The 12,613-nt window shown below is 40.2% G+C and overlaps 1 protein-coding gene across 1 annotated transcript; it reads right to left on the bottom strand.

Moving 5' to 3' along the window:
- Positions 1-9,836: 9,836 nt before the first annotated feature.
- On the bottom strand, positions 9,837-11,652 carry LOC125029911. Its single transcript, XM_047620098.1, has 3 exons — positions 11,508-11,652; positions 10,916-10,962; positions 9,837-10,632 (listed from the first exon to the last, which is right to left on the bottom strand). Exons 1-3 carry the CDS (start codon positions 11,650-11,652, stop codon positions 10,438-10,440), a joined length of 387 nt encoding a protein of 128 aa, XP_047476054.1. The 3' UTR covers positions 9,837-10,437.
- Positions 11,653-12,613: the final 961 nt, after the last annotated feature.

Below are 12,613 nucleotides of genomic sequence, written 5' to 3'. Positions count from 1 at the left end.
TTATTCATAAAAAAACATCAATTATGAATAAAGACGTCGCATTTAAATGGCTTTATCTCTGTTATTTGAGCGATTTATTTCTACAAATATGATCATATGTATTAACACATAACTTAAACACTGAGCTCCTGCTAGAGAGAGAAAATGGTGAATGAAAATCTAGAAGGTGTACATCAATATTTAATTGTAGCATTGGATGCCAATATAAGTTCAGTCTTGAAGAAGTAACAGCACTGTAGGAGAATGTTTCGTCTGGGAATACAAAGCTGCCTGCAGAATATGTTATTGTGACATATTTTGAGTTTCCTGCTAAAAGTCAGGTTGTAACAAGCTCAAAGAGCCCTATATTTCAGAACAAAGGGACCTAAACTACTGGCATTTGGTGTCTTCTGAACTGAAACTAAATCTACGATGATAATATTACCTATAGTATTAAAATTCCTCAGCTGTTTCTCGATATCTAAATCGTCCTTGAAGTCATCAGATACAGTATGCCCCAAGTTTTTAAAACTGAGAACGAAATCCAACAGGGAGCTAGCAACACCCTGTCAAATTGGACGTGTGAGGCCGGCAACCATGCACGCAGTTTTATTTGTGCTATATATTATATAATATTTTAATGCATACTCTTTACTGATATTAGTGAATTTCTAAACCGCCTTCCTAGAAGGGGTCAGTAACGCCCTGTTGTCTGCATATACAATAATGCATTTCCCTGCAATGTGACGACCAACCAATCATCTCATTATAACGAGGGGCGGTGTACGATTATGCAAAATTGGTGGTTTCAGACCACCTTGCCTTATCCCGCTCCTTACCATAAAGGTACTTGAGACGGCACTCCCCATTTTATTGCTTCGCGTACCAGTGCGACTCTAGTTGTGCACTTCAAGGTCTTTAAATTTAAGGTCTCATCACTTCAGAGTTCTGCGCAGCTTTGAGTGATATGGCTTATGACGTCACTTACAGTAGGATGAGGGAAGGAGATCATAGAAAACGGTAGCAAACTGAGCAAACACTAAAGCACTTTTAGATGCTGGTTCATTCTGGCGATCTGCACACTGGCCTGATTTTACAGGCAATGATTAACAACGATTATATGTAGGTATATATCATATATTTTAATTGGTTTCAATTTTACATTTCCTTATGCTGCTACTTAGTAATGTTATCATAAAGAAGAAAAATTAACAAATAAGACAAGGGCTATGAATGGTAATATTGTTTTATTCTATCAATGCATATGTAAAATCCAAAAACTTACCACGAATTTATCATACAGCACACATATCATAAAAATATATAGTCAAAATGTATAATATATAATAATATATACTAATTTTTAAAATATAATAAAATAATAATAATAATAATAATAATAATAATAATAATAATAATAATAATAATAATAATAATAATGCATATGCATACACATAAAAGCTAAATGACAATAAATAGGGCGGTCCCAAATATTGCATCCAACCACTGAACATGTTCTGGGCATTGCGGCGTTTACGCGCCAGGCAGTTGTGTGAGAGAGAGGGAAAGAGAGGGAGATCTCTGCGGGTCTACATTCCATCCCCAACGGATCGCAGGATTAGCACCGAACCCCCAAGCTTTACGCCGAGTGACGTCATGCGTGGGATGGACGAATTTTAGTAGCTCAGTGGCGAGACCTTACTTATATAGACCTTGGTACTATGTACCTCGGGATGCAGGTCGTGATATTAACTTACTGAAAAGTTTATGGAGATTTAATCGACCAAAGGCCTTGAATGTGTCCGGACACAGGAGAACCGGACTTGGCCCAGTGTATTAAGGCACTGCCATATCAGTGCTGTGCCAAAGTGTGAATGTGGAGTTTATAAGATGTGTTTTTTTATGTATCAGAGAAAAAAATCCAGCTTTACTGCAAGCTTCGCACGGCCACTTCCTCTACAGGCACAGGTTCGCTGGGCTAAGGATTATCAACTAGGTATTCGGTGGAGGCAGAACCCTGAAAACGGCTAATATGATATAAGAATTCTTGTCTTCATAGTTCTGTGATATGCACGTCCTCTGTGTCATCTACTCTGTGAGAATGATCATGTGTCACTGCACTCATTGCCATTTCCCGTGCGCGGACCACCACCTGAGAGCTGGACGGAACCTGCCATTCACTATGTTTCATGTAGTGCCCCTTTGCATATTGATCTTGCCTTTCGTTAACCGCTACTTTACTACTGAAGTCCCATTTAACAGTGTCTTGCACTGAGGTGAGCCAACATAACCCAGGGATCTAGTATATTTTAAATGTCACTTCAAGTGGACAGTTATTAGATTCACAGCGTTGTACTCAGTTTTTGAAACATATAACCTCTTCGAGATGATGCAGTGGCCAAGACAATATAGCATTAGTGAACATGAATAAAAGTGTAATAAGGAAACGGGCCAATATCAGCAACTCACAGGAAGTGATCCTGAAAAATCGCCTGCACCACACTACACCGACAGCTACCTGGAGAAGCATTAAAATCCCCAATAACATATATATTCCTTATCACATCCTGCTATGATGGCCGCCCCCACCTTGATTTGTTTTCTTATTTTATCAAGTACCATCTCCGGTCCGGAGGTTGGTATAAGTATGTATAAGTGGCTCCCACGTGGTGCGCACACGCTGGCCCAAGCCAGCCAGCGGTTGTGGCGCCCCCACGCAGTCCCAGGTGGCGTGCCACATGCCCACCACCAATATAAAAGGCCAGGATGACCCAAGTCAGATAGAGTCACTACAGTGAGTTCCTGTCCAGAATCTGTCGGGTCAAGGCCGGCTGCTGAGCCAGCCGTCCGCCCTTCTCCGGGCTGACCGTACACCCAGCACTAAGCCTTACCAAGACTTGTATCGCGCGTGTAATATAGATGTGTTTACGCGCTCTTCTCAATATAGATAATTTACAGTCTGGTGGCAAGGTAGTTCGTTGCGTCCTTTCGGCTCGCAATATGGACGCACAGTTTCCGAAATCCGCTCGACCATCTTCAAATATCTTCAGAACCTGTTGTGAGTACATATTTGGGCCATTTTTCCTTTCTTATATCTTCCCCCTAAATGTGTTAAGCCGTATGTGCAGTTACGCTCACGCTGGTTTTGTTAGGTTAAAGTACTGATTGAAAGCAAATGGTACGCTCTCCATTCTTCTGACCTCAGATCACATTACTGTGTGATCACGGTATGGGTTCAAACAATATGAATATCGTTCATTTATTACGTATTTGTTTAATTTTTCTCGTGATTAGAGAGTATATTGTTTCAATTGCAACGAATTTAGCGCGTTCATGATTTTACTGTTTTCATGAACATCATATCATTATTCTTTTCTCACTACCCATTTCCCGTCTTGACCTGACCTCCGAGTGAAACCTATTAGTCTGCTTGGGACAGCTGTGTGATATGACCCCAATTTCATTCTGAGTGATTGACACGGTGAAATGAATGTGAGAACGGCTGCCATTTCCTGTATATTGTTTTCGAGATTGTTACATTACAGGATAACGCGTAGCATCCGTTACATGTTCATTGGTGACACGTTCTATCGGCGCTAGAGCGGAGCTTGTAACGCGAATTATTTACATTTTTATATAGCGCTAGGGATCTTCCCTATATCACAGTGTTAGAGTACATATCCTGGGGTTGCGTTTAGGCGTAATAGACCCGCCCTCCGTCGTAATGATACTTATTCATACGTTCGGTAACTTTTTGAGCCGGTGTGACCCTCAATGACGTCCGTAAAATGTAGGGCTAGGGTTTAAGCTAGAATTGAGATTCACTTCTTAATCACAACCCGCTCACCCCCTTAACGTCGCTGCCATGTTTGGGGTAAATCCCATCGAGTTGTGATTCATGGCATTGCATGAGCGCCCATCACAGACTCGCACATAGAGTGGGTTAATATTTTCCAAGCTCATTTCGCTTCATAAAGTACGGCAAGTTAGGGTGGAGAGACCCCCGTCAAATGAAGTCTGTATGCACAGCTTAACATGCTACCTCGGCAGAATTTTTTTCCCCCAAGAAGATTCGCTTGCGAATGTGTTTTACGTAACCATTCATTAGTGCGTCATTCTGTCGCATATCATTAAATGGTAAATTCAATGTAGTACTTGAAATAATTTTGTATTACTTCTATAGGTAGTTTATTGCATTTATGTAATATGAACGTTAATTTCCGTGTTTGGCACCCACGTCCGGTCTGGTGAGGTCACTTTCACTCTCATTAACTGTCACTCACACTCATACACACACACACACTCTCGCGCACTCCCGCGAGTTTGTCAAGTCGTGATGTGTGACTTGTGACTAGAATTTCTTCTCTGCGTTACTACAATTGGTTCAAGTAAATCCTTACGGATTGCCGTTGTCGTTTCCCTTATTTACCCTCCTGTCTATCAGAGACGGTTAGCAGTTCAAGCTAGATCCATGCAGATCGCTGTTACCGTCTCTCTCTCCTATTTTTTTCCTTAACTTTGTGAAATAAAACACAAAATGAAAGAAAATAAAGATGAAAATAACAAAAAGTCGGCTAGTGGCGCTTAACATCCCCTCTTCTCTGTTGTTTCTTGTTTTCTCTTACTATCTTGGCCCTTATGTGTATAATCTTGTTCACGATATCTGTCATGGTACCGAAGGAGGCCCTGCTGCAGAAACAGTCACCTTCAAACATTGTGAAAAATGTCACTGGAATTTCGCCAGAAAACGAGAAAGACTAGGATAATTACGCCCGTAGATTCAGTGAAGGACCAGGAACTCACCAGAGCAGGTACCAGACGCCCCATGATGTTGTGGACGCCGCTGCCTGGACGCTGCAGATCCACTCAACCTCCAGGAGCTCGTCACCGGAAGAGGACGCTTCCTGCAGGACGCCCGTGATCCTGACGAGGACAACAAGGACGTCAGAACGAGCAAGAGGACAAGAATGAGATCTGCGGGACCGTGCATTGGGCGAGTAAGCCGCCGAGTTAGGCTGGTCGAGGACTACGAGGACGAATCCGAAGTCAAGGAGGACCTGTGCGAGACCTTCGAGGATGTGCGGATGTCGAGGACGGACGGATTTACCCGGGACCAAGATGAAGATGACGACAGGGACGAGCAGCCACGAAGATGCACCAGGGACAGCACACGCAAGAACGAAGTGTTTACAAGTCAAGAACCAGCCAGGTTGGGTCACCCTTGAGGCAAATATCAGGCACCTCGAGGGCGAGGCGTGAGTAGGTGGCGGAGCAATATAAGTATGCATAAGTGGCTCCCACTTGGCTGGCTCCCACGTGGTGTGCCCACACTGGCCCAAGCCAGCCGGCGGTTATGGCGCCCCCACGCGGTCCAAGGTGGCGTGCGCTACGCCACCCACCAGTATAAAAGGCCAGGATGACCCAGGTCACATAGAGTCACTACAGAGAGTTCCTCCCGAGAGTCTGTCGGCTCAGCTGCCGTCCGCCCTTCTCTGGGCTGACCGTACACCCAGCACTAAGCCCTACCAAGACTTGTATCTGTGTGAATTATCTGTGTTGCTTACGCTTTTCAATAAAAGAGGTTAAGCCAACCGGCCCTTTCACTACTCCTGCTAAACCATATGTTTAAGGTATTCATATAGAGCCTTTACAGTTGGCAACCAGTTGCTGGTTGTACAAAGAGGCTAATAGGTGGAGCAGGCCCCCAGAACTACTCCACCCGCAGAAAAGCAACCAAAGTCAGGATAAATGACCTGTCTACTGTTATCCTTGGATCTACCATTGACCATCGAAATGGTTCTTCCGCCATTTCTAGGTACTAATGTTACTGTTGCCCAACATAGGGATATGTAACCCCATATCCGGCACCCTACATCTCTGGGTGAGAGAGGACCTGGGAGCAGTGATGATTAAGGGGTAAGCCTCCGGGATAGTACAGTGGTTGCAATTGTCGCCTGGAGGTTACTTTTGTGGCTGGGCACCACGGCGGGTAAGGACTAAGCCGAGTCAGCACCAGCTGACACACGTTAGCGAGTCGGCATTAGTCGACACAGGCCGGGCTCCCCTCATTGGCATAGCCCAGGCGAAGCTCAGCTTCGCATATCGGATTTATCCTTATTCTTAAGGGGTAGCTCCACTTTCCCCAAAACTCCAGATCTCCCGAACTGGATGCAGTTTGTGGTCATTCCCAGGTTGATTTGTTTTACTCCATCTAAATAATGGATATTGCCGGGATCTTGTGGCATACCATTTTGGGGTGCAGAGGGAGTGCAGACCCTTCATTACGGTTCCTGCTAAAGCTGGAGAGGGGGTTAACTTTAATGGAATTGACTTGTTGACGTTGTTAACATCCTCTGTGCTCTGCCATTACTTTTCTTCCATTGCACTGTAATGAATGAACGATGCATGACATGTCTATGTATATTGGTTTTCGTAGGAATAAACGACCTGATGAGGGGACCAAGGAAGATGACGTGTAACATTTCAGTGCGTGCTTACCTCTCCTGATATGAAGCCCAAATCTTCATAATTAGAGTTTGTAATATATAAGGCGCAGAGTAGGTATTGCAACATAGACGTGATGACTGACGTGAGAAAAACTGTTGCTCTGAAGTAAAAGAAGTGACTTACAGCTGGGCGTCAGCAATTCCCTGATTGTGAGGCGGCAGGAGAGTCCCTTGCAAGTTAGTACCTCGACCGTTGTACCCTTAAAGAACGGCCAAACACAAACACACACACAGACACACACACACACACACACTGTAAGACCCATTTCACACATAGCACATGGTCCAGTCCTACACACACTTAGTCTATTCCCAAGGAGGCCCGCTAATGGGACCACTCGTAGCAGACTCCTTCCCTTACTCTACTATTGCCATACATGTAACACTATTAGCTTATAAATACACATCTTATACAGTCACACTAATCTCTACATACCAAACCCTTGCTCAACACGACAGCAAATGCGACACCCGCAGGCCTTCCGCCTCGTGACGTCAAATTCTTTCCTTAACACTTCCGAGTACATCGCAGTACGTGTGTGTGTGTGTGTGTATGTGTACTGTGTGTGTGTATATATGTAGATATACGTATATATGTTTACTTGTATATAGTTAAATACCTAATCCAAATGAGTTTTTCGGTCATGTAATGAGAAAAGAAAAACATGAATGTCTAGTAACAACGGGGAAAATCGAAGGCAAAAGAGCGAGAGGAATACAAAGAAGAACGTCTTAGAGGCCATGGCTTAGGCGCGGAACACCACCACGATCAACGTCTTAGCCTCTGCGAAGAACAGAAAGAAGTGGAAAGGCATGGGCGCCAACGTCATTGGATGAAACTGCAATGGACTAGACTAAATATATCTAACTCGTTATAATAATGCAATTTCATTGCTAATTTTAATGATCATTTCCAGGTTTCCACTGCCTTTCAGACATCAGGTCATTAATATATAACTTTTTGTATATAACTGAAAAATATTCTAACAGTCCAAATAGTAATTTCAAGCGAAATATATATATATATTTGACTTTCTAAGGTATGGCATTTGCATATTGCGGGAAACGAAAAAGGCATCGTACATTTTGCTTAAAATTCAGTTTCGAGGAGTTTAAGTATTCATAATGCTCGCCCTTCTTTGCAAATGGTAAACTAGTCTTTTAAGCCATAGTTGCTTGTTTATTAATCTTTATTGACACTTTCGAGAGAGAGAGACAGACAGACAGACAGACAGACAGACAGACAGACAGACAGACAGAAAGAAAGTATTTTTTCCTTTTAAACAAAGTAAATATTGTTTCCAATATTCAAAATCCACTAAATCAAATACTTTGTACTAAATAGCGTTGATCAGTATACAGTATACCAAACCACAAACAGCTTTGCTAGCTCGTCATTCGCGGGTTAATCCCAACTTGCCTTAGCATACCAAATGATGAGACTGGTAATAACATTTGTCCAACTTGTTAACAAATAGAAAGTAATATTTATATATATGAGATTTAATGTTTTTAATTGTAACATTTTTGAAACATGAATATCGACCTTGGAATATGCTTAATAAACTATGCTTAACGCTAGTTTTGACGATCTGTCAGATATATCTGACTAATGTCGTCTGCAACTCTCGATATCATTTAAAGGAAATCTCTCCGTGTGACTTGATTGCGCATTCTGGACCTCTTATAGTTGTCAGCATTAACATCCCATTAAGCGATGGGATGATTTGTCATTCATTAATTCTGATTTACATTTACAGATAATATAATATGTAATTCATATGTCATATTCTCAAATTCATGTTTTACATTTACAGATTTAAAGAAAACTCTTACATTTCTTTACAAACGCATATTTTGCCATACATTGATTTAAGATTGATCGGTGTCATCGATGTTTAGCTATCGTTATTGTTCTAAAGTTGCCAGTTAAACCAGCTCCAACTCCTCTTTTTAAAGGGACCGTTATCGTTGCTTTTTGTGTGTGTGAGTAAAAAGCAATCAAGATTCATGCTTGAGTTATACTCACCAAAAGACCAAGGGAGGTGTGGGCAACATCCTCTAAAACAGTGGTTCCCAACCTTTTTCAGCTTGTTACCCAATTTAGCATGCCACATTAAGCATGTTACCCCTTTCACAAAATGTTGTCGACATTTATATATATAAGGCTAAACTAATTTATTAGCTAAGAATAATTTAATAAGGATAATTTCTAATAAGGATAATTTCTTAGTGACTTGTGTCCTGAAGCATACTTGTGAAAATACTTTTGGGTTACCACACACTTAGCTACATATTTTTTCTTTTCTAATACTGTATATTAGTTTTTGATATTTATTGTTATTTGGTTTAGCTTTGTTACTTACTTATAATAGGTTTACTTTACAACTTAAAATACTAAGACTAAGTTAACATTAATCCTAATACCAATGCTTACTTGATTTTCAGAATTCTTAACATTTTTCTGTCACCCCTCCATTACCCCCGAAAAATTGCTAAATTACCCCCAGTGGGTAATTTACCCCCAGGTTGGGAACCAATGCTTTAAAAGTTTCAGTGCGTTAACTGTGTTAAAATGACATGGTTTATATGTAAAGTTGCGGAATTATATTTCAGTTCAAATGCTGGGTCCCACTTTTGTCCATCTGGCTGACACTTCGATGTAAACATAGCGTAAATAGTATTTTTATAAATGAAGCGAAAACCCTAGATTGTTTGTAACAGAGAGTGTGATTGGTAGAATATAAGTGACCAAAAAGGGTATTAGTATCTATTTTTGGTAATTACGTAAGCCATTTGATCTTTCGTTTTCTTCAAACAATTGATAACAAAACATATAATATTAATTTTCGTTGACTTTGTAGTGGGAATTGTTTGTTTATCGAAATGGCAACCCTTTTTTTCACACAAGTATCAATTATAATTGGATATTTCTTGAAAATTGAAAACGCTTCATGCTTTAAATATCTATGTATGACAGCTGTATCAAATAAGTATTTTCAAAATCGCCAATATCTTTGTAAATGGTTCTCGTAACTGCACAATCTAGCAGCGGCTAATCCAACTAATGGAGTTTTTTTTTGTTTTTTTTCACCAGAACCTAAAACATATAACTAAAACGCATGTGTGTGTGTATATGTATACATATTATAAATATATGTATATATGTGCATATATACACATTTATACATATATATATGAGTGTGTAAATAATAAGATATAATTAACCGCTTTTCTTCTCTAAAACTGGGTTTGCCTATCCCAGTCATTGTTACTATGATCATTATTTTAGGGTCTGAATATATTTAGTCCCTTCCCGTTACACTTGCCAAGAATATAATAAATCAAACGTGATTTCAAACCTTTATTTATACACTGAATAACAGAAAATTTTGGAGAAAAAAAATTATCATCGCAATGAAGCCCTGCAAATAACTATTCTTAGTTATACTCAACACCTTCCATAAAGGTCACTTGTAACTGCGCAGTTGCCTTGAGGAGCGTCTGTCTGGTTTCTCTTGCAAGAGGAATGCGTCACATTCGTGACGCATTCCTCTTGGAAGCTCTGCGTTGAATGCAACAGTTGGTCCTCGAGCTTAAATCTTTCAGTGATGTTGGGGGATAATCATGGTTAATAAATAGAGGTAGAGGTAGACACCCTTCAAAAGTGCAAGAAAAGCAAAACAAAATCACAAGTGCTAACCGATTCTTCCCTGAAAACCAAACATGCACAAACATTATTTACATCATGTTCATACAATTATAAAATCTACATTTTTCTTTAGTAAAGTATCCAAATCTATTTTTTTTCTTTAGTAAAGTATCCAAATCTATTTTTTTTTCTTTAGTAAAGTATCCAAATCTATTTTTTTTCTTTAGTAAAGTATCCAAAAAAGAACTATATTATACAACATACAACATGTTTTCAAGTATTACGGAAAAAGCCAAAGCGTTACTGACCAATGTTGACGTCAACGTCAACGGCTACGTGCGCATGGGGTCCAGCGTTGATCTCCATATCCACGTTGATATATGGGCCGTGGCCATCCGGGTCTCCCGTGAGCTCTCTCTTGACCCTGTTATGGACATCGCCATCCTGTGGCTCGTTCACGATGTTGACCTTGCTTTGACTTGGCTCAGCGGCGGCCTGAAAACGGGAAACGGAAATTGCGAGCGAAGGGTCGATACACTTGCTGCCTTGAGGCGTGCGCAGTCTGCCCGAAGGCAGCCAGGGTATTTCATCACGGGGTATAAGGCATGCAGCACATTCTCAAGCTTGTTCAGCTGAACTCTCCCACATGAACAAGCATTTCTCAACCCCAGCGGCCCATCCCTCCGGGACCCCTTTCGGGATCTCTTTACGCCACTGGTACGCATTGGTCACTCATTTGACAAGGAAAAGGTGGCCTGCGACCTGACGGTGCACTCACCAGTGCAGCCAACGCCAGGAAGAATATCGCCCTCATTTTGATTTGCTCTGGAAAGGATTTTTCAGGAAATTAAAACAAAAAAGTAATAATAATAATGATGATGATGATAAGGAAGATTATACAAATAGTGGAATGAAAACAATAAAAATAATAATGATAACAGAAATAATGATACCAATAATGTTAACATTAATATCAATAAGAACAACAGCAAATGTAATACCAACAACAACGATTAGCTTGATAATAATAATGCTATTAATCATAATAATTATAATTATAAAGATAACGATGAAGATAATAATACTATTCATAACAACAATGATAGTAATAATAATTACAACAACAATAATAATGCTGCTGATGCTAATAATGATAATAATAATAATCAAAATAATAACGGTGATAAAAATGATAAAAACAACAAAATAATAATAAAAAAACATCATTAATGATGATAGATACAGTAATAATGTTAATAATAAAGACAATAGTAGCAGTAGTAATAATGATAATACCAATACTAATGATAATAAGAATGCTGGATATAATCTTTAGAGCGCGAAAAAAATTGTTTTGACGACAAACTGACCTGCTTGCGAGCGAGAAGCGCGAGGGAACCGTCCGTCGGGAACCTCACTCACCTCTGCGCTTTCCTGGTCGTATCGGAGCCTAAATAGCCCGCGGAGGCAGGGGACGAAGCTCCGCCCATCGACACCTGTGGCGGTGTGCGCCATTTTGCGCGGGCGTTGCCGGGCGCCAGGGATCACGTCCAGCTATTTATTGGCCTCTCTGCTCATTTCTGTATGTTCTGTTTAATGGTTTATGTCGCATTACCAATTATTCAAGGTTCCTATCAGATTTCTAATGAAGACAAAATATCAGATCTAAAATCTAAAAGTTTATTTCCTCTTATCTTAGAGCAATGATATGTATTCCTTTGTGCGCACGCGTTTGTGTATGTGTGTATGTATATATGTATATGTGTGTGTGTGTGTGTGTGTGTGTGTGTGTGTGTGTGTGTGTGTGTGTGTGCGTGCGTGTGCGTGTGTAATTTTCTTTCCACGTGTAATTATAGTATACTCTTTGAAATTACATAATCGCATTACACAAACAACACATAGTAACCATTCGTAAACGCACCCAAAAGTACAAACCTTGAAAACTAGCACACGTCAAAAACAATATTTTCCAAACAACCTTTCATTATATGCAAAGCTAGAAATATTTGTGAGTATGGGGTAGCAAGGAATTTTTATTCATTCTTTCTTTTTGACTCTTAAAGTTTGGCTCATGTTCACAATTATTATCAGATTTCAGGATTCCTTAGTTTAGACTTTGGTGCCTGACATTTAACTGGATGTTATTCCTTAAATACTAGCTATTTATGTAAGTGTCATCTACACTCACAAAGTCCTCTGGTGCTTCTAATTTAATATTTCCTGAATCCTTTGACAGTGAAGTGGGAGTTTTTTAGCGCGTGTTCGTTTTAGCAGCCAGTGTATGATAACCGCCCGACAGATTCCAGTTTCATACAGCCAAATGGCTTGGTAAGCACGGCTGGATGTGTGTTTAAAGTTTTAAAGTTATCATTAATACTTATTGTACCCACATATATTATTTGTAGCTAAGCAAGAACATGCAAATATGATTAAATTTCTTTTCCAAATGCTTTATTTTAAAAGGAGTGTAAGATTT

Source organism: Penaeus chinensis, chromosome 10, assembly GCF_019202785.1.
Source record: "Penaeus chinensis breed Huanghai No. 1 chromosome 10, ASM1920278v2, whole genome shotgun sequence".
NCBI classification, from domain to species: domain Eukaryota; kingdom Metazoa; phylum Arthropoda; class Malacostraca; order Decapoda; family Penaeidae; genus Penaeus; species Penaeus chinensis.
Note: the sequence above shows the minus strand (reverse complement) of the source record. Positions and strands in the feature narration are given on the sequence as shown.

Bases quoted from the DNA above. Each gene is read 5' to 3' on its own strand.
- LOC125029911 (XM_047620098.1), bottom strand. From the start codon at position 11,652: ATGGCGCACACCGCCACAGGTGTCGATGGGCGGAGCTTCGTCCCCTGC. The intron at 10,963-11,507 runs GTCAGTTTGTCG...AATCCTTTCCAG, and splicing joins CGCTTCTCGCTCGCAAGCAG to AGCAAATCAAAATGAGGGCG. The intron at 10,633-10,915 runs GTGAGTGCACCG...TCCCGTTTTCAG, and splicing joins TCCTGGCGTTGGCTGCACTG to GCCGCCGCTGAGCCAAGTCA.